The 27514-nt window shown below is 41.6% G+C and overlaps 1 protein-coding gene across 2 annotated transcripts; it reads left to right on the top strand.

Moving 5' to 3' along the window:
• The first annotated feature begins 633 nt into the window (after positions 1-633).
• nectin3b (nectin cell adhesion molecule 3b) lies at positions 634-25862 on the top strand. Of its 2 annotated transcripts, XM_080866171.1 has the most exons (8): positions 634-813; positions 7126-7473; positions 8240-8539; positions 9560-9677; positions 9954-10105; positions 20872-21016; positions 25002-25104; positions 25422-25862. In XM_080866171.1, the coding sequence occupies exons 1-8, from the start codon at positions 735-737 to the stop codon at positions 25584-25586; spliced, it is 1410 nt and encodes a 469-aa protein (XP_080722297.1). In that variant the 5' UTR covers positions 634-734; the 3' UTR covers positions 25587-25862. The 2 variants fall into 2 exon arrangements, with proteins under 2 accessions (XP_080722297.1, XP_080722296.1); XM_080866170.1 differs by lacking the exons at positions 20872-21016; positions 25002-25104; positions 25422-25862 and adding an exon at positions 12394-16478 and having other exon boundaries at positions 639-813.
• Positions 25863-27514: the final 1652 nt, after the last annotated feature.

Genomic DNA, 27514 nt, shown 5'->3' with positions numbered 1-27514 from the left:
ACAGATGGGAGGAGGAAGCTGCCTTGTGAAAGTATTGTCAATCATATCAAATAATACTAATAAGAATTTTTAAAGGGTTGAATGGTATGAAATGTAATCCAATTTTGATAGGATTGGTTGAATGTGTTGCTCAAATTCAAAATGGTGGTGAATGTCTGGAGTCAATGGTTAGACCACATATGTCAAATAAAAAATGCTTTTTCTACATTTCGATGTTAAAGAATTAGAGTAGAAGACGTTGCATGTAAAATAAGTTTAATTACTAAAAGGCCAAGCCTTCCACCAATTTATTTTTTAACTAAAATATGATATCATTTAATTGTAAATCCTGGTGCCTATTGAGAAACAAAGAAAGTAGACCGAATTCATATTTTTGGCAGCCGTAAAGGATGTGGATTTATTTATTTATTTATTTATTCTGTGAGAAGACACATAAGGGGGGGAAGTGATTTGATGAATCAATATAATATGTCGGGTTATCAACAGAGATGACGTAATGTGTATACTAATGGAGTATTCCTTTAGGGGGAGGTTGCTGTCGAACCTCGACAAATTACCATTTACATCAATTGTCAGGTGAGCCCCCAGTCTCCCCGCTCCACGATCATAGATGGTACAGTCCGCATGCAGTTCGGAGTTGTTGCTGAGGAGGTTCCACTGTTCCGCACATACTGTTAGATTGGCATGCATCCTACGCTTTGGTCCTGTGGTAGAAGGCTCCACGGCTTTTGAAAATGTTACCGTCTTCTCAAAGGAGTTACTTCAGACAGCAGAGGAAGGTTGCATTATTCCTCCTTTTGTTCAGTATTACAGGTGAGTGCTGATTTTGTGTGTGTGGTGATTTTTGGGGGGTCCTACCAACGTTACAGAGAAGTTTTGTGAGGAGCCTGCGTGAGTGTCTCGCGCATCACGGATAAATTTCAGTCGGCAAAACTAGCTGCCGCCGCGTGCTTATTTGAAGCCGCAAGTCTAGCAAGTTTAGCCGGTGGCATTTAAAGCCCCAAACTTGGTTACAAGTTCACTCCGACGCCTCGGGAGTAGTAGCTAGCCAGCGCCACCACAGCGGATGCTGGTGCGAACCCGGGCTGCCATAGAAACAGTCCGGAGAAACCGCCGAGGAGCGCGAGCGGTGATAGTCAGTCAGATATACCGTCCGCTACACAGCCTACACTTAGGTCACTGCAGACTCAGTGGCAGCCATATTAGCTCCCGAAACAGTTTCTGTTAAAGTAACATGATGCAGTGAAGTATGTCACGCCAGCTGCTCGTTCAGAAATGTTGAGGAACTTCAAGTCGTGTCACCAGAGAGGACAATGCTAGCGCAGCACTCCCCCCGCCCCCCTCATCATCAGGTCGGGATGAGGGTCAGCCACCATGTGCCTGCAGAGGAGCCTGAGCTCATTATGGTTTAATCAGGGAGTGGGGAGTTTCCTGACTCCACCCTGAAGCACGCCAACTTTGTGCTAAGTGTTGACTCAAAAGCACGAATATGACAGTGTAGCTCTAACCCTGCCTCTAAACTGCTTTAATCAAGTATGATGCTAAAACTATCTGAACAAAATATACTTTTTTTTTTCCAGTTGAACATCTATAATTAAATCTTTGTCATGCCCAAGAATAATGATGAGCTGCAGCCAGGTATCCCGAGCTAGAGTGAATCAGAGCAAGCACTTTACTTCACTCAGCAATCTTTCCATATCTAAAGGGCCATGAGACTGACTAAACGCATCAACAAAGTAGATGTATACACTGCTTAGAGGGGGGAACAAAAAAGCAGGTACACATGCCACTGTAGGCTACCTGTGTGGACACACCAGCACCATATCCCTGTTTTGATAGCAGAGGGACTCTCTTGTAGTTTTGCAAGCAGACCAAAGAAAGCTCTGGTCTCCTACACTACACCAAAACACAGTGAAGCTCCATAACTCTCTAAAGACCTGACATGAGTTTACTGACTCACTCTAAGACTGCGGTACATTTCAATGAGAAGGTTGACCTTGTCTTTGTTGAATGCAAAATAGATGCATATACATTTATGGCTAATAATGTTTAGGCCTTAAAGGGAAATAAACATAAAATATGATGAATAAAAATAAAAAGTAACCAGACCTATCATAGATGTCATAACAACATGTGGAGCAGAAGTGTTAAGTACAAGTTCAGCAACAGGTCTGGTGCTATGTGTTTGAAAAAATACACCAAGAGTCATGTATGGAAATCAGGCTTTCTCTTGTAGTTTTGTAGAAAAATAATGTTTTTGTGACTGGAATATGGATTGGGCATATACTGATTTCAGTAAAACAGACTCTTTGCCTTTACTGTGGGCTAGTCACACCTCTGAAGGCACATTCCGAGGTAGGACCCCACAATCAAGATAATTTGTGCTTGAGCTTCAGATAATCGGGTTCAACAGCCAAAATCATCATGCCAACTATTCTGCAAAGCTTCCAGAACAAACAGGAGGCCTCAAACTTAGCTTAGCACCTCAGAGAGAGGCATGTGGGCATATCACAGAGTGGTCACATAAATTTTAAACTTGTAACAATGTGCTGTCATCAACATGTTGTGATTCTGAAACAGTTACTTTTATTGTGTGGGAACTGCGGCTGTAGCCATCAGTTGCAGCAATGCTCTGCACAGTTTTCACCATGACTAATGATGTGTCCCATTTGACTTGGATATCAGAGATGGGAGTGACACCACTCCAGAGTTGAACATGTTCCTGTAGTAAAAAGCAAGGGAAAACGGCAACATAGAGCCATTCATGCATCACTAGCCATACCCAGTGGGTTGATGCCATAAGGCAAATGCAGAAACCCGGGTTCAAAGTCAACCTTGAGATTATGTACTGCCCATCTTCTGCTGGGTGTTTCTTTCCTGCCTTCTCTTCACTGGCCTATCACAATAAAGGCTCAAAGCACAAAAAATGTATATCAAAAATAAAATTCTAACTGGAAATTCAGAAATTTTGACTTCAAATGGCACACACAATAGGTTTATCTGTGCTTTGTTTATTTATCTTTTATTTATTTTTTTTAGGGTGAGCAAAGTGCTTCTCATAATTATTAGGCAACTGCCATTATTATGTGTATGTGTTTGAATATGGTGTTTATGGCAGCATTTTCAAGTTTAATATTCAAGGTTTCAGTTTAATATGAAACATTCAATATTCATTCATTGTTTTATTTTCAATTGTGGTGTTGGATTTGTACAGGCAACATAAAAATGTAACTTTACAAGACATTCTCCAAACGTTCTCCTGGAGTTAAAAGAAAAACACTGCAACATGCACACAAAGATTAGCTCAGTGTTGAACTTGAATAGCTCCTGCTGATTCACCACTGATGGACAGCCATTTTAAGACGGAGTCATTTGAAGTAAGAAGTTGATGTGACTATGGGTTAAGATCAGCTTATTAAACAGGTGTTTAATGCACTCATGTCCCTCTCTACAAAACTGGATTTCCATCTTCAGTTCTATAACCATCACCTATTATATTGTGATTTCCACTTTTAACAAGACATGGTGTCCTGTACCAAGATATTGCTGCCACACATGTAATGCCCAATAAAGTGAGAATGAGTAGCAGAATGTCCCACGGGAGCAGTGTGTCCTTGATGCCAGGATATCTATAATCTGTTTTCTGCTCTGTGTCAATGAGAGACTGTGTTGAATTTGCAAAGCAAACTGAAAGTGTCTGAAGATTCTGCTCTTTCTGAGGATTTAAGGATTGCAAGATAAAAAAAAAACACTTTCTTTTGGCTGTCTGAGAGCATCAAAAGGAGAGGGAAGGAATCGCTATTATGTGAAGATAGACTTCACATAAGATTTGATAGACTTTCTCTTCACTTTTTTTTTCTTTTTTTACTCCGAGTTGGAGAAAACGAGGGCACGCTTATGTAAGGTTGTCGTCATGTCACGAATAAAAATTTAATGCAGTCGCTATACCTCTCCATTACACATTCAGTGCAGGAAAAGTGCTGCTTTCTTCCTTCACTATGCCTTCACTCATGCAATTTAGTCAAGTCATTCAAAAGCTTGTACAACGAGCTTTCTTTTAACTCCAGGAAAAGGTTTGTTTACAGTGTGCTGTACTGTAGTTACAGTCTGGCATTTCACACAATGTATTAATCAATATTGATATTTATTTCTAAACCTTGTTGTGGTGACATGCATCTCGTGTCAAATTAAATGGCTTTCCCTTGTTTCGAAGATGCTCTGTTTGGGGGAACTTTCTAATTAATTTGAGCATCTGAACGAATAGCAAACATTTGCTGTGGGGTATTCTTTTATGTTCTGAACAGCTTTTCCTCCCTTGAGGAAGTTGTTAACTGTGTGTTAGGCGAAATAGGGCATACGCCTGTTTTAGAGTAGCTCGACTGCTGATGGTTGGTTTGCAGTCATCCTTATCCATCTTGTATTTGTAATTTTTTCTTATTTGCATAAACATGTGGTGCCTTCCATTTGTGAATAAGCTCAGTATGCTTGTAGAAAGGAATAGACATAGCTTACAGTCACGCTTTTAATAAATCATTTTACTCTCTCCAGAGTAGTGTAGCATTGTTTGACAGAAAACTGGCTTCAGATGGCAGCAAACCTCCATGTAATGAGCTTAATGGTAATGATTAAATCATAGTAATATTTGAAAGCAATATGAAAATGTTGTTAGTTTCTTAATACGAGTAGATAAATAATTCACAAATGTTTGAGCTTCGATGAGATAATGTCATTTTGTATCCGTCAGCCATAAAAGGCTGATGGGGTATTGTCGTCACCCAAGTTTGTGAATGCAATAACTCGAATGTGGCGACGTAGAATTTTCAAATTGATGCCATAGGTCTTTCTAATAAAAATCTCAGATGAGTTTAAACCTCAGTGACATCGATCTCAAGGTTAACGGTCAAGATTTCTGAAATTCTTGTGAATACATTAACTCAAGAACAAAGTCATGTAGGATTTTCAAATTGATACAGTAAGTGCATCTATTAAAGATCTTGGACAATTTTAAATCTCAGTGAAATCTTGTGGATGTGATAACTTGAGAAAAACGTAGGACTTTGAGACTGATAACATAGGAGACTGAGGGGTAGCGCTGGCAGTCACCAGTATTTTTCCATTATATTTATCCTGAGTATTGATGCACCAGTTCCAGCAGGTTTTCTTGGTCTATTACATACACAGACACACACACACACCATGCTGCCCTCTCACTGACTCTTGGTGCGATTCTTTTCAAGTGACTTGTTCCATTCTCTCCAGTCAACTAGCAGTATGTTAAACAGATGGCAAACAGAGTCTCTCCAAATGGTTTTGATTGATAAATAAAACAGAAGGAGCGCTGTTTGGAAAATTTTGGACTTTGAGGGAAATAAACACAGGGAGACAAACGAGCCGTTACACAAATGTTGCTACAGAGCAGTGCTCGCCAGAAGGTTTCAGAACCCATTATTTTAGCGCCTGAAGAACCAACACGTGGACCTGATTGCAACCGAGGGTCAGTGACATAGGCCCTAAATTATATCAGGATATTTCTGATGACAAGGAAAAGTGTAAGCAAATTCATTTTCCATTTTGTTTCCAAAGCGAAACTCTCATTGATGACACACTTCCTAGTTTAAAGTGTTCATAGCATATTAAAGTTCTTAAATTGCCTGTCAGTTCCCCTACTTTACATGTCATCCTGTTTCTCGAATATAGCTACATATCTATGTTTTCAGCCAAAAGTGCAAACAAAGAAACGCTAAGGGCACAACAATCTATACTGCAGTTTGTAAGGTAGATTATTCTATGTCATAATGACAAAGTCACATTATAAGCAACTTAACTTTGATTACAAGAGTCGTCTGTCATCTGGAAGTCCTAATGATTAACTTGTAATTAAATGAATCTTAAATTTTAGTGAAAACTAGAAAAACTGATAAATAAGTACAGTGTTGTTACACAACTCAAAGGGCTCCAGTGACGGTAACATTAGAAAACAGATATTTGCTTCTCATATTGTAGGGGTAGGAAAAATTCCTTGGGCTGTGCCAGTATTTGCGGACATGGCCTTTTTGAGGGAGATTGGTCAGAGACGGAGCTATTTTTTGGCAAAACAACAATAGAATATTTGAAGTCTGTTGCCAAGCAGCGCAGCAGGTTTTGATTTATGATGATGTCTTCCTGCTGGCAGCTTGTTGCAATTAGCGTAGTTGAAGGCATTGGCAGTCCTGCAGTGTTGTGTTTATTTATTTTTTATTTTTAAACCAGTAATTCCTCTTTTTTGTACAGGAATCCTGATGGTGCATTTCCTTCCCCTGTGTTTTATATGACTTCTCTCTTGCTTTTCCTCACGCTCAGCTTTCTCTTCTCTCATCGATGATGTCATCATGTTAGCATATCTCTTCCCTTCACCGTTTCCTTTTTTTTTCCTTTCCATTTCCTCCTTCTCTCCCTGCCCGGTCGCAGTCTGTTGTCTTCATATTTCTTTGACCTTCCACAACACTGAGCTCCTGCTTTCAAGACATGCCACATTTCTGACAAGCGCAGGTGACAGAGTGCATGGGTTAGTTATATTTGGACAAAACGCATACAGGCAGCCTGCTTTGAAGTCCTGAATTCAGGTCAGGAGGAGGAACACTGTAGAGACAAAACAAACTCATCAATGGGAACACTGAATCACACAGTAAACTGTATTATTTGTTGAAGATCCGAGTGTCTGCTGTGGTAGGATCAAGTTTGGATTCTAGTCTGATACCCACAGATGTCAGATAGTTCTGTATAGATATTAAATTGATTTTTTTTTTTAACTAGTAAAGCCAGAAGTAACACCAGAAATACCCTCTTCTCAATGGAGGTATGATAGTATTTTTGAATTCCCACATAGTTTGAGCACAATGGCTCTGGATTCTGTACTCATTTGTTTTTCCGTCTTTAGTTGCTTGAAGTTTCGCCAGTTAAGAATTCAAAAACAACACAAAAATAGTTATTAATAGCTAGTACCATTGGGTTCATCAAATAGCTGCACCTCTGACTGGCCAAAAAGGTTGGACTCCCAGGACACTTCAGCAGGTGTCCTTAAACCCTTGTTTACAAATTAACAAGGTGATTTGTATATCAGTGTTATTTTGTGTGTCTCTTTGGCAGGTGTGTGGTGCAGCCAGGTGGTGGTGCCTAAAAGAGTGAGTGCCGTGCTGGGGAAGAATGTGACATTAGAATGCAGGGTGGAGGTTGGCACAAACCTTACTCTTACTCAGAGTTCCTGGGAGCGCCGTCTGCCTTCAGGCTCTGTCACAGTGGCTGTGTACAACCCGGAGTTTGGCACCTCCATCCCTCCAGAATTCATCCATCGTTTGTATTTCCGCTCACCCTCCTCCCATGATGCCACCATCGTACTGGAAAACGTGGGCTTTGCTGATGTCGGGATCTATACCTGTAAGGTAGCCACATTTCCTCTGGGAAATACTCAAGCATCCACCACAGTCAGTGTACTTGGTAAGTGTGTGTCTTCATTTGATATACTTTTCTTGAGAAAACACTGGCTTTCCTTTAGGCGGTTTTTGGTAGAGATAAAATAATTAGATCAATTATTCAGTTTTTATGTTTCTGTCCAAATCTTTTTGGGAGGAAAGTTTGTTTTTTGATCTTTAATATTTATGCTCTTTTGTGTTCAAATGTTCAATGTAGGTAATGTGTCCTCCCTCGTGCGCATGTGCAATCATGCATTGAATACACTGAAAAGGTCCAGAAAAAGACAGAAAAAACGAATTTAGTCAGCATCTACTCCTGATGCTTGCATAGAAAGCTTTTATGTGCAGGTTAAATCTTGTGTTTCTAGTTTTGTGTTGCATTTATAAAACAAATTGTCATGTCTTGTGATATTATTTAACAGAATAGTACTTTATGTATGTTTGCTGTTGCCATTATTATAGTGAAGTGAATAGAAGCCAACAAACGTAAAACAGAAATCCACAGGATCATCATAGATCGTCCTCCAATATATCACACATTGCAGAATTGCGGTCTTTTGAGAGTCATTTAATTAGTTACTCTGCGTTCTCAATGCCTAGAGTGTTCTTTGTTTTCACAGAACAGATCACAGGTCTAGCTGCTAACATTAACTTGGACAAAAAGGAATAAAATGCAATTAATTAAGCAGGAAAAATATCAGTGTACTGTAAACATTTGAAACTCAGTAAAGCAACCTCAAAGTCTTTACTGTTGTCTCTGTTGATTCTGTTTTCACTCTTGTTAATAACAGTGGAGCCGAAGGTTTACGTGTCTGCTGGTTCAACTGCACTGATTGATGGTGGCAATGAAACTGTGGTCGCTACTTGCATCGCTGAGCGAGCCAGACCACCTGCTGAAGTGTCCTGGGAGTCCAACCTTTTTGGCCAGTCAGAGGTGCAGCTATTTGATGAACCCAATGGTACTACCAACACACAAGTGCGTTACATCTGGCAGCCTACACGTCATGTTCAGGGCAACACACTCACTTGCGTGGTCCGCCACCCAGCTCTGCAGAATGACTTCAGGATCCCCTACCAGCTCAATGTGCAGTGTAAGTGCCTTGTGAGTGATTGGTGTGGGCTAACAAATTAAAAACTGAAAGAATAATAAATATGTGAAGAATGTGTTTAATAATTCTGTTCCTGCCAGAGTTAGTAAGTTAGTAAGAGAAGATTTTGTGCTGTAAGATTGCGATAATCATTAAACCAGTTACCCATTGCACTTGTGGTGTCACAGCTTCACTAAATTTAAAAAAAAAAAAAAACACAAACTCCAAAAAGCTGATTATGTTTTAATATTCGTTGTCTAGAAAGTGTTCTCTTCCAGTCAAATCCCATAGATGCCACAGTAAATGTACTCAGCGTAGTACAGCTATTTCGCTACGTAACATGTGCTACCAACTTAGGAAAAGAGTAAAGTGACCACCTCCAAAGTCTTTGTTTGACAGATACTTTTTTTTTTCTTTGCTCTGATTTACTGCTTTGTGACATATGGTAACTATAAAGGATTTTCTGCTCATTCACTGAATGCAACAGTGGAAAAAATGTGGCAACAATTTTTGCATGTAACAAAATCTTTTACTTTGTAATAGTATATTTGTGTGAAACAAATGCATACCAGCAGAAGAGCCAGGGTGGTGCAGATGACTTCTCAGAAACCTTGTGAGCACCTTAATGAATATATTTGTGCAATGTCAACACAATATTTCAGTTACATTATTTTCATAATGAATGTGCAAATGAAAACGGTAAACCGGTAAAAATGGGGGGGACACTGTTTCATGGTTGCAGTTGTGTAGTGTTGATGGTTCTTTTAGGATTGTGAAAAACGTTGCAATATACAAGCACTCATGAATGTTTGCTTCTCTCTGCAGATTATGTTTATAGATTATCTAGCATCTTAGTGCATATTTGCAAGCTTATGTCTTTAGCCCATTACTGACCTCAGACTCTCTATAATGCTTCAGACAAACCAGGAAAATGGTTGTACTTGGAGCACTGTTCTCTAAGGCCATTTACTGTGTCTGGCCATTTTGTGGTCATGTCACATAATTGCTTTTCTCTCTCTTCAGTTGCTCCTGATATCTCCGTCGTTGGGTATGATGGAGACTGGTACGTAGGCCGGGAAAATGTTCAAATGACGTGCAAAGCCAACGCTAACCCGCCAGCTCATCACTTCAGATGGATCAGGTATGAGTATCCGTATGTCTGTGTGTAACGTTTACGGTTTGTCTGGGATTGAAATTGACCCAGCGGGCCAATTGCTGATCGAGCTAGGTTGTATTATACTCTGATATTTTAGTAAGAGAGCTTTACATTTGATATAAAATAAACAGTAAAATGAAGGTTTTCACATCCTTGAAATAATTTTCAAATGATAATTTATTATGCTTTCCTCATGAAATGTCCCAATCAATTGTGTGTCCCTCTGCGTGTCTTAAGGTTTCTGTCTCTTGTGTGTCACAGGTTGGACAGAGAGATGCCTGAAGGGGTGGAAATGATAAACAGCACTTTGCTTTTCCTGCGTCCCCTCCAGCGGAATGACTCTGGCGTTTACAGGTGTGAGGTTGCCAATGACATCAACCTCCGCAGTCGGGATGTGCGTATTCTCATACAAGGTGAGCAGAGTATACACACCGGAACAAAGCTGACTCCTAGTGCCTTCTCTTCCCTTAGGAAGCATTGTGCATGTTTGCACGTCATAGAGGGTATCGGTGCCTGTGTCGTTGTCCTTCAAACTGAAATGTGACACTATCACTCTCGCTCGTTCTGTACATACTGACAGTTTATCAAGTAATCACCCATGGTACACTGTGTTCATACTGATATTAATACATTTGGTCTTAATTGCATGCTTATTAGGCTTGATTAACATTACGCCTCCAGATGTTCAAAAGAGAGTTCCTGGGCCAAACAGCTGCAAATAATTTTGGCCTCTTCAGACCACAGTGCGCTGCCTCTGCTCTGTCCTGCTGGCTTGGCATCTGAGTGCGTCGTGTCTCTCTGTTGTGAATGATGAGCATGTTCCTTTGGTTTCACAAAATCTGTCTTGCCAGTGGAAGCTCTCTTTCTGAATGAAGTTCTGATTATGATGTGATTTCCTTTTTCATCACTCTCTCGCCTCCTTTCTGTGTTTCTTTTATTCCTGCATGTGTCATGCAGTGAGAGGCAAAAGCCTGCAGCCTCACTGTGAGATGATGTCCCAGATTCATAAAACATTAACTAGTTCTTTTCAACTCCTATTTATTATTTATCATTCATATTTCATTTTCCTTTGAGAGACCTGTACGGGTGTTCACAAGCTTATGCATGTTGGTGTACCCTCCATTGTGCATGCGTGCGTGTGTGTGTGTGTGTGTCGTGTTGTGGGTGTACTCATCAGTTCACTCTTCATGGAGTTGTACATTTCACATACTTGGAGACCACAGACCTCCGGGTTCATGTGTTTGCTCTTTCAGATGTGAATCTTTGCCTCACATCTGGCCTGGCACCAGGGTTAAAGTGGCAGAGCAATTTTGCAGCACCATTAAAGCTTTTAGACTCAGATTTTTTTCCATTACTCTAGCTTCTTATAATTATAGCCTTTAGCTTGTCTGTTTGTGGATAAAAACCACTAATCCATTACATTTTAAGGTTGGTGTTCTATTCGTGGAATAGTGAAAGTTTATACTTGAAAAGTGGGGTCTTAAATGTATGTTCTTGATCATTTAAAACATATACCCAAAATAATCTGCTTATACCATTGATAACCCCTACAGACTGCAGAATTTTAAGGACATCACTGGTACTGTTTGGTGTTTCTTATCATGTAGTCAAGTCACTTGTTTCTCTCTGCATGTAGAAAATGTGCTGAGCTGCCATCAGCATGTGCAAATACTTTGAAGTTACAAATTGATTGAGGGGACAACAGGGACAAAGCCTGTTGTCATATTTTATTTTATTTTTTAGTTTAAATTAATACAGAAGTAGCTGAAAACATGACCTGATTCTTTTAGACAGTTTCTAAAGACTTTGATTTATGATAGAGATAAATCCATAAAAGTGTTTTCAATGGGTTTTTTAATTTAGCAAAAATACCCAAAGTTGTAGCCTATGAAAAACAAAGTGTTGAACACATGGCATGGCCTGATTTGCCCAAAGTAAAAGAATGCACATTAACTTAAAGATTTTAAGTAACAGTTTGAGCCATGTCAGGTCTGCTATCGCTGTCACCTGCTTTTTTCCTTTTTTGATCACAAGAGAATAGCTGTTATGTTGTGGTGTCTCGTTGAACTTTACAGAGATCTAGTGCTATGATTTTTGGGTACATACAAACTAACTCTTAGGTACAGTAAACTCAATCCCAATAAACTCCATTTCAAGTGGAATGGAGTATGTAAGCACAGCATACTACACCACATAGAAACACAGTGCAGTGTGGTGGTGACATTGCTGGACATCTGTGTGCATTCCTGTTTTTCTGCGGTCAAAGAAACAAAGCAAACTCAATCATGCAGAATTTACTCTACAATGCACTCATTTTTCAAATAAGCATAGTAAGAATGAGAATTCGGCTGTCCATGTTGGCAGAGAGTATGCTTTTATTGTTAAGAGCATCTGAAAAGACATTACTGAAAATCAGAGTATGCTTAACAATACACATAGTGAGGATATAGTGATTAGGACAGGTTTTTAGATCCAACTTTTCTCATTAATCCATCATCTAATAGGTGAGGCCATTGTTCTCTGTGATACAATTTTATATTTACTTACTAATCTGTAACAGTGGGAATATGCAAACCTGATTCTGCTATAGTTTTAGATGTTTTAGTCAACCTCTTCCTTCTTAGCAAAATGTAGTTGGCATTGACATTCTGCTTCTGTCTTTCACTCTTTATCCCCCCCTCACCCTCCTTCCTTCCATTAGATCCTCCCACCATGCCTTCCACCATTACCACTCCTGTCCTAACTGGCTTCTCCTCCACTTTTGTGGATGATAAGGGCCACGTCCTTCTGAGCTCCCCCACACTTGAAGCCCTTCCCGAAAGTAATCTTGGTTCCATAGTGGGTGGGGCCGTGGGAGGGGCCTTATTCCTCTTGCTGCTGCTGTCTCTGGTTGGTGTGTGTTACCTACGGAAGCAGCAGACCTTTCATGGGAACTACTACACCAAGCAGTACCTGGGCCCAAATGATCTCCAGAAAGCTCCCACTCAGCACGAACTCCATCCTACCAAAGCTGGCAGCAGATCTCAGCATCGGGACCATGATCGAGAGGAGTGGGGCGACCGCCAGCTGAAGCAGGAGCGGGACCGCCGCCACCATAGTGACTATAACGGAGAAGAGTATCCTGTTAATGGGTACACTAGGGCAATGAGGGAGAGCAGGCGCCACAGTCATCAACAGAATCACCATCATGAACACACACAGTATTCTAGTCCACAGCAGGCCAGATGTGTCAGATACCCTCATTCACCCAAACTACAGGGAAACGGCTCCCCCTACATGTCAGACGACTGCTACGATAGCGGGCCCGACGGTGATTATGTATCTCATAAAGATGGCTCAGTCATTTCACGCAGGGAGTGGTATGTTTGACAAGGTACCTAGTTCTGCAGGAACGAAAAAATGCAACATGAGTTGGAAAGTTTTGTTTATCAAATTAGGGGAAAACACATTATTTTCTTCTGTATGCACACACAGCATCTCTGTGTGTTTTGTAGTTAACATGTTTTTTTTTGTTTGTTTTTTTGTTTTTTTTTCTTTTCAAGCGTCCTGGATGACACTTGAGATGTAATGTATACATTTCTGTTTTGAGTGTGGGCAGCCTGTGGACGGTGCGTGTGCGGACTAACAAAAGAGCCGATGTATGTGTTGTCTCAGCCTTACAACATGGACTGCTACAGCTGATTGAGTATAACTAATGTGTTACTGAGCAGAAGCCCCGGTGGCTTTAAGATCACGCACGATTGTCTGAGAGAAGAGTTTTTTTTCACAAACTCTGCCTTTTGTGTTCATGTTGCTTGTACTCATTTGTTTAAATGAACTCTGGCCTCTTAGTGCAATTAGATGATGTCATGTAGTTATTGCAGGTAAATCCATAAAATTCAGATGGTCATTTTTCTTCAGTAAGACACAGCTGAGCCGCCGTACATCAGTTTATTTAAAACAGGATTTGTCTTCCTGAGAAATCTGAATTCCATTTTGACTAATTACCTAAACACACTCTTGGTCATAAGATTTATTGAACTGCTGTTTTTGCAGGATTTTGTAATGGATTGCTGAGTCATCAGACCTTTTTTGTTTTGTACTAAAATCTTAGGTAAATCGCAATGGAAGAACTGAGCTTGAGGAGTTGACCAGTAAGGTTTTGGCACATTTTGTGTAAACCTTGTGAGCGTTTCTCCTGCTTGTCCTCAGCTCGTCTTTTATCCCAGTGATGAGAGAGCAGGCAGGAGGGCTACATGAATGGGGCACAGTCTGCTGTGCCAGCACACTGGGTTTGTCATATCGGTCAAGCCTTGAAGCCTGGAAAAATATTTCTCTAGTTTATCATTTTTATTAGAACTTATGTAAGCTGCTGGTTTTTGGGAAGAGTTTCAGGTTAAACATTCCCTTTAGTTAACCACATTATCATGTTGTCTATCGGATGATAATGGATCTCTTTGAGAAGTTTAAGCCTGGCACTAAACCAGGACTCTTGGAATTTCAAGAGCGCCATCAGCAGGGGCATTGTTTAAAGAGGCTACTGTATGGGAGCCACCGTAAGCTGGCCTCTTAGTATTTTGTAGCACAGAGAAACCATGCAGCCAGTACACACTACCACACTCAACCACGTTGGACTGTTTGTCTACTGTGAGTAATCTATAGAAACAAGACATGACTGTGTCACAGATCTGTGACATGTATTGTTTGGAGTGTGCGGCCGCATGCTCAGATATTCACCATTTCATTTACGATTTAAACATTTGGTACTCAAAAAAATTTTTTTTTAAAAGTGTTATGTAGTTTTTGTAATGGCTGTGTTGTCACTTTCACCTGTGATTATCAGCACTTTTGACTAAACTCCACAGCACAGGAGTTGGAGACAATATTTTGTTGCCATCATCATTAAATCTTTAACACAGTTATCCTTTGAGTAGCTATTAAATGATAATGACACACCCTATGATTTTTCTTTTCCCCAAAAACATGTTTTATTCATTTAGAACCAGTCACCTTTTATTGCCAATCAGGACTCTCAAAAATCACATGCCATACCAAGAACTGTGATTAAACTGCGGAGAAAGCATTGTACGTGTTAGTGTCATTGGGCTCTGCAGCCCCAGTAGTTCAGGAATCAAACAAAGCTATAATGGATTTAAAGGTAAACTTAGGTTTTTGTAGAAACGTAAAAATTAGAGTATTTTGGCACATGTTCACCAGACTGCATGGAAGAGATCTGACTTTTCTTTCATATACACTAGATGTGAATACTTGCCAACTTTAGTAGTATGGTTACTTATACAGTATTTTCTGCCAGATGCCAAATCTTTGTTTAACTTGTGTATATATATGACGATGACAGTGTCTCACATTCGTATTACCGACTAGATAACAACTGATAATTAGCTTACTTAAATGACTAATGCATCACTGTTGTAAACGGGGGTTTTGTAGCCCGAAATAGGGGGGGGGGGAGGAAGATGCTTTAACATTAGAGTAACAGTTGTCAAAATCGAAGCTAGTTAGGTTATAATGAACCTTCACAAATTCTGTCAGGGTGTGAATTTTGTGCAGTGGATCGGCTGCAGTTGTCGTCATGAGATTTGATAATGCGCCACTGTAACTATCAGTCTGAGACTCTGGCCCCTGACTGTGTTTCATGTTGTTTTTGAATGCTGTACAGTAGAAGTAATTTATAGACTGAAGGTGCACATTTCTATGACTTCCTGAAGGTTGAATCATGTTCACACTTCTGAAAACTGAGCATGTTTTCTTTTCGCGAAAGGTTTTAATTTGCACTAATTTCCTTGGTAGAAAGTAGTTGAAATGAAAAAGCATTTATAGGGGGGGTCTGCACAGCTAGGTTGTAATTGAGAATGTGAGTCTTTGTAAATTGGATGACTCTTTAATGGAGGTGTCACGGAAATGTACAGTTGGTCATTTGTTAGCCCTGTAGCCTCATTTTGACTGAATAATTACATGTATTGGTCCGCTGCTGACACCTATTCAGTCTGCCCTTCTGGTCACTTTCACATAAATGCAGAAACTAACAGGAAGCACGGTAGCCTAAACCCTTGTTGTGTTTGCTCCTATGCACTAAAACGGAAATTCCTCTGATCGATAGACTTTTTTTGCTTGGCTCGTCAGTTTGAAGCCCTGCACTTGGATTAATGAAGTACAGTTTTACTGTGACATTTTGTATAGAGATCAGTCATCAATATCCTTACCTTGAGAAATGCCCTTCACTTTCTGTTGAGAAATACACACCTAGTGCCTTAGATATCTAGCAGAAATGTGTTTATCGTTTACCTGCGTATGTAATGACCTGATGTGTCACCTCTGGGTTTTGATTTTCATTGCATTCTGTATTTTAGGAGGAATTCGTAGTGCCAAATTCACTCTTTCTGCCCTTTTGTGGCAGTGAAACGCAGTATGTTTCCGAACCTAAAGGCATTAAGAAACAAAAAAAAAAACAAAGCTTGAATACATCTGGATGTAAAATGACTTGCATCCTCTGTACTGTTCTGTCAGGGGTTTTGGTTTCTGTATAGCCACTGTTTTTTTTTGTTTTTTTTATTCAGAGAAATGTATAATTACCTTCAGTCTCAAATTGTCAATGAAAAGCACCTTGCAGTCATGTTGTTTGGTTTGGTTTTTCAGGGGGTTTTTCTTTTTTTTGTGGGTTGTTTTTTGTATATACAGAAAATGTACATTTCTTGAACGAGGGAAAATATTTATGTCATCAAAAGCAGTCAAACATTATTTTGTCAATCTCTTTGAGATACTTTAGTTCAATAAAGCACCTTAGCACCTGTGAATTCTTTTTCTTTCTTTTATTCTCTGGAGGTTTTTGAGCTTCCTATTACTCAGACTGCTCAGTCTCAGCCTCTTTGTTCATCTATAAATGACATCATCTCTAGCGCCGTAACGCGTAATGCTGCATAACCTCCCCCCCCCTACACACACACACATACCTCAAATCCAGTATGCATATGTGGGACACCACAAATGATGTAATTCCCTTTTTTTTTTTTTTTTTTTTTTCCTTCCCCTCCTTCACTTCAACTGATCCTCATTACACTTTAATAACAAAGATTTCTTTCGGATGTTACCCTATTACGTTTGCCATCTGGTTAAATACTGATCAGTTGATCTCCAGTGGTATTCCTGTGGTCGGGGGAGACCCAGCACCTCATGTGCTCGAGGTTCCCTCATTAATAGTCCTAGTTTGCTTTGTTTCAGGACAGAAAGGCCCTGCGCTCCCCTGCAGCACCTCTCCTTTGTAAATCCACCACCTTCCCACCCCCATGTCTTTCTCCCACTGTCTACCAGCTGGTAAAATTAAACGCTGAGTGTTTCTGACTGGCCCAAAGTCCCTGCTCTCCAGCCCGTTGACTGTCCCCATGGCAACAAGCTCATCTGGAGCTGCTGATGGAGGCTGTCGTCCTACGAGCTCTACCTGGCCACACAAAGTAGGGGCCTGCATGGAGCTCAGAGCTGGGCTGTGCTGTTGTGACAGCTCGTGCAGACAGACTGAAAATGGCCCATTACTCCCTGCAGCACTACACAGAGCTCTTCTGGCTTATAAGGACATATACAAGTGTGACTCAGTGTTGCGCTGGCACTCTAGGTCCTCAAGACGTACTTGCCATAAAAGTCTTCATCAGCTGACCTGTCTTGTCTCTTACAGATCTTATCATGGTCACAGCAGTTTCTCATCCTGACCTTGAAACAGGGCAGTGTGAAAACGCATGGGGAAGCAGCTCGGTGGCAGTAATGATGTCACCCCCCAATGCTTGAATTTGTTTGAGACACTCGTGCAGAAGATCAGCGGATTCGCTGCCTGCGACACAACAGTTTCCAAGGATACTTTTCACAAGACACAAAGGAGTGAGCGAACGTCTCAGGCAGCGCAGAGGGATGCAGCTCTGACAACTGTGAGTGAGGGGAGAGACTTTGATATTAACTCCCCAGCAGAGGTGGCATCACATTGTAACTATCACAAAAACTCAAAATATTGAAATGCTGCTCTAACCTCCCCCCCCCCCCCCCAATCGTTATTACACCAGCATCTGCTTCCCAGGGGGGTCTGTTGTCTAGGCAATAGTGTGACCCCTGAGCCTTAAGTATCGGTGGGAAGGGGGGCGGTGTTTGGCCAACTCGCTCTGTCTTACTTCTGTTTTGGCCAGAAAGGGTCCGTCTGAAACTGACCTCACTGATCAGCATGTGCTTCTGCTGGATTCACAGCAGCATTGTTTGTGTGATGAAGTGCTGAAGCGGGAGAGACTCGAGAAGGGACGGTAAAAAGCCGGATCCCAGTGTGGGGCAGTTGATCCACCACTAACACCAGTAATCCGAGGCCCACCACCCCTCCCCAGAATACATGGTATTTAAAACAATGAGGAGAAAATGTCAGGGCGGAACATGCAGGATTGTTTCTGAGTACAATTTGTCTCGATATTTCTTAGCTAGAAGCATGCACGAAACACTACCTCCGTTAATGAACTCCTACAGCTGCTCCATGCGTTGTGGCTTTAAAGCAGCCACCCTGTGCAGGTCCCCTGAAAATGTCTGTCACAAGGCATTAAAGCAGCCGGCTTGATGAACTACATTTTTAAAGGCGTTTTGATCAACTCAAGAGGCTCTTGACATAGTTCAGCAGCCATCAAAGGTAATCGAATGGTTATTAACCGTTAGAGGACGGCAGGAATGGAGGAGGCGGAAGAAGTGACTTTCGGGGGTGAGCTCAGAAATCCCAGCTTGTTCAATATGCATCATAATTGAACTGTTATTTAGATTTCTCATCTCAGCACATTGATTTTTTTTTTCTTCCCCTCTCAAGAGCTAAATCAAGGGGAATTGACCATTATGCTTATGCCTCCTCTGTCACCTTTTGTCCTTCAGTTCCTTTAGTGTCCTACATTTGGTTTTATACATTACTGCTGATTTGCCAAAGCTTGCTGTTTTGCGAGTTTAATGCATCCTAATCACGATTAATCCTTAATCCCCTCTGTGGACAGCATGGAGCATATGTTCTAACAAAGCTAATTCAACACTTTGATAATACTGTTACACACTGAGGTAAAGCAACGGATGGATTCAGTGTTTTAACCCTGACAGTGAATTTTTAGTGAGTAACAGAGTTTTTAAATGGCATTTTTATACCTCAGTTAAATTGCAAAAGCCCTTTCATGAATACCAATAATACAGGGCTGTCCAGTACAGACTCGGACACAGTAAAAGGCTACTGGGAGCAAAGTATCAGCACTTTTTTTTCATGGCCAGTAGTGTTTGTTATTTTCTTTTTTCTTTTGAAAAGAGAAACTGTCTTTGTAGCTGCTGGGAAATATACAGATGAGAAAACCATTATTAGTTTCCCTATGAAAACTAAACTAAAACGTATTTCCCAAGTGTTGCTAAACACCTAATTCCAACATGCCACTAACACGCATGGGTCCTGAGCATTCCCACCCCATTCTTCTTTGGTGAATCTCTCAACCTCCTCCAGATTTGATTGTCTAACGGCATGGACCTTGGTTTTCAGTTCACCCCACAGATTTTCAATTTAAGTCAGGGCTTTGTGCAGGCCAATCAGTACCATTTATTTTGGTCCTCTGGAGGTAGTTCTTCACCAGGAGTGACATGTTTTAGGCCACTGTGTTAGAAGACAAACTAATTAGCCAGATCCAGTTTTGCTGCTGACTGCTTGAGGTTTTCTTTTGAAATTGTCACACATCCATGTTTATTTAATCTTTCCACATCTTTCCAAAATCTTTCCACCTTGATGAGATTCCCAATTCCCGGCGCACTGACATGTCCCCCACAGTGTAATACTCCCACCACCGTGTTTAACTGTGGGAACGGCGATCTTTGAGTTGTACCCTTCTCCTCCTCTATTCATGTTTCAACTGACCAAAGATCATGCTTCCAGTATGCATAATCTTTCTCCAAGTAGTCCTTTAGCATACTTCAGTCTGGACTGAACAATAAAGGGTTAAAACCCTCAGTTTTAACTTGATTTTACAAAGTAAAATCAGATCATTGCACAGCTGTGGTTTGTGCAATGGCTCAATAAAAAGCTCAGTTTTGGGGAGCTTGTTATTGTGTGCAAATCTAAAAGTAGTAAAGGAGTGTGTCACAGATTTATGAAATTTATTTGTTTAACAAGACAAGTTGTAAGAAGTGCAATAATGCATTATGGTGGGCTTAACTGTTCCCATACTAGCCTACTAGCTTAATATTCAGCATGTAGAAATGACAGTGGTACCCATGTTAAAAATTCAAGGATGCTTGTTTCAGTTTGGAAGTGAATAAATAAAGAAATAAGCATATAATGAATACAAATTTGCAAGGCAGAGTTGGGAATCACAAAATTTCAACTTTCCGACTCAGATTTCAGAGTAAGTTGTCACCAACAGCCCAAACCTAACATATCTGAATTACTGAAATGACAAACAGCAAACAGCCATATTTAAAAGGCAGAAAGCATCAAAAGTTGTTATTTCAGTCTTTACTTCAAAGACAACTTCAACCTTCACAGCTGTTGAGATGGCTGGTAGTGTTTTAAACAAGAATTTGCTGGGTGGCTAAATAAAGGCTAATCAGGTAGGCTTCTCCAAACATTTTGCATGCGCGTGACTTAGAGCTCAATCAAATATAGTGAAGTAAAAACAAACAAAAAGGGGTGCCGACCTGCAAAGTGTAGGTCGGAGGGGTTTTGTTTTGTTTTGATTTCCTTTTTGAGCAGTGACATTTTTCTCCTGACTCTTTTTCTTTTTCTACAACTGTTTGATAATTGAGTTGATGCATGTGACAACCAATCACAGCTGAGCAGTCCTCTGGCTGACCCAATGTAGCACCAACCAAAGTGACAGCAGCAGTTTGGACTCTCATACTGTAGAGAAGTAGTGCTTCTAATTATAGTCAGATCTTTAATGTGGGCAGAATATTATCTCCATAAGATAAGTAAAATAAACTGGAACAACTTAGTTTACTCTCCTTACCTCTAGGTCTAAACTGCTGTTGCTCTACTCTAATTGTCTTTATGGGTTAAATGTTGTAAATTGGGACTATGAATGAGAATCTTTGAATCGACGCCTGACTGTGTGTACACTTTGATTCATTCACTGCCAGGATGTTAGTGGTCTGTCATCGTTGTGTTGTTGGTGGTATCCTGGACTGTTCTCTGTCCTCTCTGTCTCAGACCAGTCTCAAGCAGAGAGGTCAAACTCCATCACCGTGGCAGGAGCTGTGATGGGCGCAGTCCTCGCTCTCTTCCTCATCGTGGTCTTCATCATTGTGATCCACACCGCTCACAAAGCCCAACCACCGGCCTTCACAGACAAAGTGTAAGTGGACCGAATTACTCATGTCGCATGCAGAACATGCTCAGCTGGTTAATTAATTGCATGATACAGTGTGAGGTGATGGGAGCCCACCGGTGGGTTCAGGGAGTAGCTCCTTCCTGCTGTGGAGAATGCTGCAGCGGTGCGCGCCCTGGAGCAGGGAGTCTGCGGGACAAGGTTGAGGGGTGGCGGATAATTGCTGTCTTGGCAGCAAGCCCTTGTCCTATTTTGTACAGTGCACCAGCACTCATGTTAATGTTAGAGCAAAGAAGAATAACTCTGAGGTTAAATTATTTACAGGAGGAGCTGGGTCACCCTCTGCCAGAGTCCCATGACCAACATTAAAATCTTTGTGTGTGTGCCTTCTTTGTTTTTTATACTCTAAGAAAACAGATCTGAGCAGCATCTTATACATGTTTTTTGCAGACAGAGATGAAGCCTGGGAGGTTTTGATTAACACTATTTTTGACTTTGAAGTTCATGTAGCATCTCAAAAGGTATGTTTAATGTGTCCAGCAGTGCTCACAAGCCTAATACCCCTTATATAAGAAACATTGTCGTGTACCTGTGGAGCATATCTGCAAGGTTGCATGCAGGCTGATCCTCTCATCCATCCCTGTTAGTGTATGATTCAGCATGAACACTCCACTCCAAGTATTTCTCAAGTTAGGCAGCTATAAGGGCTAAACGCAGTCCTGCAGTCTCTTTAATACTAGTGGTTTTATAGCCACTGCAAATATGTCAGTGACACACGGAAAAAGTGGCAGTAATTCAACAGGTTTGACCAGCCCACAACCCCCCACTCTCCTACCTCCGCTCCCCCCCCCCCCCCCCTCCTGACACTATGACACCCCCCTTCTCCAACCCCTCTCTCAACAGCAGGACATCCTCCCCCCTCCTTCCAATCATCTCCCAGTATCACAGTGGATCAGGTCAGGAGGCAACTGAGGAAGCTTCGCCCCAGGAAGGCAGCAGGCCCAGACAAGGTGTGTCCGAGGATGCTAAAGGCGTGTGCTGCTGAACTTGGAGAGCCGCTACAACAAGTCTTCAATCTCAGTCTGTGACTGGGGAGAGTGCCCGTCCTATGGAAGACATCCTGCATCGACCCGGGCCCCAAAAGGAACCGGCCCAATGAGCTGAATGACTTCCGACCGGTGGCACTGACGTCACATCTTATGAAGACTCTAGAGCGGCTCTTCCTCAACCTCCTCCGACCACAGGTACAACATCCCAGGACCCACTACAGTTCACATACAAGGCGGATGTCGGAGTGGAGGATGCCATCGTGTACCTCCTACATAGAGCCCACTCACACCTGGACAAGGGAAAAGGCACGGTCAGGATCCTGTTTCTTGACTTTTCCAGTGCCTTTAATACCATCCGGCTCTGTATGCTCCATGAAAAACTGAACAGGATGGAGGTGGACCCCTGCCTGGTCGCTTGAATCTCTGACTACCTCACTGACAGACCACAGTACGTCAGGCTGAAGGACATCACGTTTGACACTGTGGTCAGCAGCACAGGAGCACCACAGGGAACTGTGCTGTCCCCTCTTCTCTTCACCCTGTACACCTCTGACTTCTGCTACAACTCTGAATTATGCCACATTCAGAAGTTTGCAGATGACACAGCCATCATGGGGTGTATCTGGGATGATCAGGAAGAGGAGTACAGAAGTCTGGTGAGGAACTTCGTCACATGGAGTCACACAAACCACCTGCAACTCAACACCTCAAAGACCAAGGAACTGGTTGTGGACTTCGGGAGGTCCAGAGAAGGTCCACTGCCGGTTCAGATAGAGGGGGAGGAGGTGGAGGTGGTCAACAAGTACCTCGGGCTGTGGGTGGACAACAAACTGGACTGGTCATGCAACACAGAGCACCTGTATAAAAAAGCCCAAAGCCGACTGTACTTCGTCAGGAGGCTGAGGTCTTTTAACATCTGCAGGAAGCTCCTGAGGATATTTTACCAGTCAGTGGTTGCTGGAGTACTTTTCTATGCTGTGGTGTGCTGGGGGAGCAGCACAGCAAAGAAGGACTCATCCAGGCTGGAAAAACTGATCAGGAAGGCTGGCTCTGTGGTCGGCATGAAGCTGGACACTCTGGTGACAGTGGTAGAGAAAAGGACACTAAAAAAACTGCTGGACATTATGGACAATGCTGGGCGTCCTCTGCACACGGCCATAAACAACCAGAGGAGTCTGTTCAGTGACAGGTTGCTTCTCCCAAAGACAAGAACCAACAGACTTAAAAACCTCCTTTGTCCCACACGCCATCAGACTGTTTAACTCCTCTCTGGAGGGGAGAGGGAGGGGAAACAGGAGGACAAAGGAGGGAACAACTAAGCTGTAGTGCCTCTTCAGTTCACTGTGCAATGCTTTTTATTAATAGTCAACGGTGCAATAGACTTCAATACTTGAAATGTGCAATTCCCTTGTATTCTTATTCCTATTTATTCTATTTATCCCTTTCGTATATTTTATTTATATATGTCTCTGTATTTATAGATGTGTATATATATAATATTCTGCTCACGTTCTGTAACTTCTGTCGGTGCTGTGCTTTTGGAAACCGAATTTCCCAGAGGAACCCACCCGAGGGATTAATGAAGTTTTATCTTATCTTATCTTAATTACCAGGACACAAGTATGTGTTCTGTCATCGTCCTAAATAAGAACACTCAGTCATTTGTTCCCTCAATCCAATTTTATTCTCCCATGTAAACATTTACATCCTAATTTCAGCGACTGCGTCGTCAGAAGAAATCTAGTGTACATGCTCCCAACTGCGCCTCAAAGGTGCGGCTTGAATAACGAACAACCCATCAGCCTCTGGGTGCAGGTTCAATGTATGTAGCCCGTGTGTCAGGCTGGTCAATGCCACGACAAACTTAGCATCTTAAGTGTGACCGTGGCTGGAAGTCCCAGTGGAACAAGGCGTGGGTAGGGGGAGGAGGAGGCTTCATCACCTCCTTCATCACACGCAGACGTGAGAGTAAGACGGCGGGTCAATGAGAAGCTCTGACTGTAATCGGTCACTTCGAATCCCAAATATGAAAGAGAGACTCGGCATTAAGTGACACACAGTGTTAGAAAATCGATGCCTGTCATGACGCTGTGTTGTGAATGGCTGAGGTTTGTTCTTAGGCTTCAGTTTAGCAGGCAGGGGGATTTCAGCCAGCGAGGGAGCGAGTCTGACTTCAGCGTCTTGCAGGGGTTTAGAGGAACAGCTGTCAGAAAATGTTCTAATTTACTCGTCCGCGTGGAAGTCCGTCACTTTCATACACCTGCTGTCATGTACACTGAGCCATCTTCATTTAATCATCTGTAATAATGGATTCCAGGGCTTCGAGGAATACCCTGTCTAGGACTATTAAACTGCAGGACTTGCAAGATGCATTTAAAAATAAAAAGAGAGGCAAAATTTCATCAAGTTTCAGACATGCAGTATCTGTACGGTGGCCCTCAGGTGCAAATAATAAAAACTATTTGACGAAACACACAAGACAAACACAACCACAGCAAAAGGCGAAAAAGTGCATCATCATTTTGTGATTTTTGTTTGTTTGTTTTTGTTGTTGTTGTTGTTTTCTGCCATGTTTTCTGAAATCTTATGCCTTTGTGTTGTTGTGTTTTGCACCTCAGGGCCTCTGTAGGCTCCGATGTTTTCCACAGAGCGTCTGTTTTTCATCGTCTCCGCCTAAAAAAATTCTCACATCTTTAAAGCTCTGCACATCAAGTTGATTTTGCTGCCTCTTCTGTTGTGAATCCATCTCAAAGTTTATCGCAGGATACCATAAACAACATCAATATGCCTCAGAAGGAACTCGTTATAGTGGCTGCCCTTCAAATTTGATCCAGTAAATTGATTTTGTACCGATTTTATCTATCGCTGATCGTTTTATTCTGTTTCTTTGCGAGTACAGTGTTTTTCCACTCTGAAATTTGTCTCCATTGACATTTCTTCTTCCCCTTTTTCTTCCTCTGAAGGATTGACCTTCCTCCGACACACAAGCCGCCTCCTCCCTACTCTGAGAGAGCACCGGCTGTTCCTCTGGGAGTCCACGCATCACAAGTGGCCTGGCTGTGTCAGGTAAAACCCCACTTTCTTTTTACAACCAGCTGAAAGTCACGTATGTGAATCATGACAGCTCTACACCACAATTATTAACACTGAATGAAGCGCACTGAGTCACAACAAGCAGCAGTAACAACGAGCTAACTCATGTCATAATCTGTTTATATTAAGCAGGAGGCTCTTTGGCTTTATTAATTTAATATGTTGGAGAGTTTGATTTTTTTATTTCCCTGTCCTTTTTTGGAGTCTCACACATTATAGAGGCCTAAAGGGTGACGATGATAGAAGATGATTTAGGTGATGATTTGGGTTTTTTTGCTTTTAATATACAGACTCGCAGGGCAGAGCACAGGCACGCGGTCACGGAGAGGCAGCACCCACCCACAGCAAGGCGGGGAGCCCAAAGCCCCACCCATCAGCGCTCCCGTCTGGAGTGGGTGTGTCATCAGAGTGGGACAGACCAGGTGTACATCAACCACCGTGAACACTACGTGTGAGGAACAGTTCCAATCGCAGTCCACCAATCACCCGGCAGTCACTCTGCCTGAGCAGCAGCGAGCTTATAGGCTTCACCTGATTCACAGAGCCATCAGTCCACAGAAGGAAGCGGTTGGTAGTGTATGAGGAAAGTGTCTCTCTATATGCAGGCTTTTTTTTCTCCTTAAAACATAAATCCTTTCTGCTGTACGCTGGCTGTCACCCGTAGACTGTACAAAGAAGGTGGACATTGTCATGTTAGCTCCTTTAAACCAAATCTCACAGTTGCAGGCAGATCTGAATATAAAGCTGAGGGACACTGCAAGCTCATACAGTAGAAACCTGTCAGTCACAAAGTAGGCTCACATTAAAGCGTTTATTTTTCATACAAATGGGGACTAAAATTTACACAAACAACGTTATTTAGTATCATCATAGATTGAAAAGTAGAGCCTAAAAACTCATCAGATAAGTGTTCACTGAGGGCTCAGCAGCTGCTTTCCCATAGACTTTTATGAAACCGGATTTCTTTTGAAATCACAGGCTTTCTTGCTGGCTGTTAAAAAGCATTTTTAACCCTGGCGTCCACATATGTGGACATCACATTTTGGGTTATTTAGACCAAAATACTACATTTTGCTCTACAAGGGCCTGATATCCACTTACGAGGACATTATACTGCTACTGTTTGATCGAAATTTTAAAGGAATATCCTCATATGTGGCTCTCATTTTTCTTAGAAACAAAAATAAGGCACTCCTAAAGACACTCCTCCAACGCAAAAGCTACATCCATCTTTCATATACAGTCTATGGTGACACACTCTTGTCTATACAGTAAATATGTAGCTATAGCCAGCAATCTGTTAGCTTAGCTTAGCACAAAATTAGAGATACTAGGGGGAAAAGGGCATTTCACAAAAGGTCCAACTATTCATTTAATTACCTTTTGTTATAAGTTCTCAGTGTGTATTACTTAGGGTACCGAAGTGCTTTAGAAGAACTAACTGCATCAGTTTATATGCCTATACATGAGTAAAAGTGGTTAGAGACTAGATTAATGTCAGAGTTAGCCTGCAAAAATAAAGTTTTCTTTTTTTTTCTTTGTTGGAGAGCATAAATCCATATTCTCAGTCACATCACCAGACCAAACTGTGAGGTCCAGTGAGACTAAATATTCTAGCTGGCAACACAGACATAAAGGGATTAAAGTACTTCTATCGCAGCCCTGTGATGTGCGGTTGTAATGTTATGATGCTGTTCTTTTTTTAGGAACAAAACATGTAGATTTGTAATCCTGTGGAGACTTAACCTACCACAAATCAGGGAAACGACGATATGCAACAGTACAGATTACTGTTTTTTGGTTTCATGTGCACTGAAGAAAGATGCTTGCATTGTTTTTGTTAAACTAAAATAGATTACATAGTTCATAATCCTGTAGGATATACAGTGTCTGATTATTATTGTGAGGAGCCAGAGAAAGAATATTTTTAAAGTGCCATTATAACATTTGGCAGGGGGGAGGGGATTCCCTGCTGATACGTGTATGCTGTAGTGCTCACATTCCTCCACTGTGACTAGATGGTTTTGAGCTATTTTTTTTGACTGGCGTATGTATTAAAAGTGCATATTGTTGCCAAGTGTGTTCTCAGTTGGAAACATATCAAAACCACTTGAAAAGCTATAGGAATAGAAGAAAGAGTCTACTGAATTGCTGTGTGAAGACAGAACGCTCCAGATGAGGGTGTTCAGTGACCTTTTTAAAGTAAACACTCTGAGAGATGGAAGCTCTGAGTCACGACACGGGGAAACAAGAGAAGAAGTCCTTGAAGATTTGAAAAAGAGTTTGTAGTGACGAAAAGAGTTTGGTTTTATTTATTTTTTTAAGGGAAATAAAAATCATCTCAAGGTCACAGTCACATTGCAATTACTGTGACGCCCACATC

Source organism: Rhamphochromis sp. 'chilingali' (assembly GCF_963969265.1).
Source record: "Rhamphochromis sp. 'chilingali' genome assembly, chromosome: 19".
In the NCBI taxonomy this organism is placed as follows: Eukaryota; Metazoa; Chordata; class Actinopteri; order Cichliformes; family Cichlidae; genus Rhamphochromis; species Rhamphochromis sp. 'chilingali'.
The sequence above is the reverse complement of the archived record's forward strand: the minus strand, read 5'-3'. Positions and strand labels throughout refer to the sequence as shown.

Excerpts from the sequence above, each read along its gene's own strand:
- nectin3b (XM_080866170.1), top strand. The coding sequence starts at position 735 with ATGTTACCGTCTTCTCAAAGGAGTTACTTCAGACAGCAGAGGAAGGTT. Across the intron at positions 9,678-9,953 it reads CATCACTTCAGATGGATCAG|GTTGGACAGAGAGATGCCTG; the intron begins GTATGAGTATCC and ends TGTGTGTCACAG. Across the intron at positions 10,106-12,393 it reads TGTGCGTATTCTCATACAAG|ATCCTCCCACCATGCCTTCC; the intron begins GTGAGCAGAGTA and ends TCCTTCCATTAG.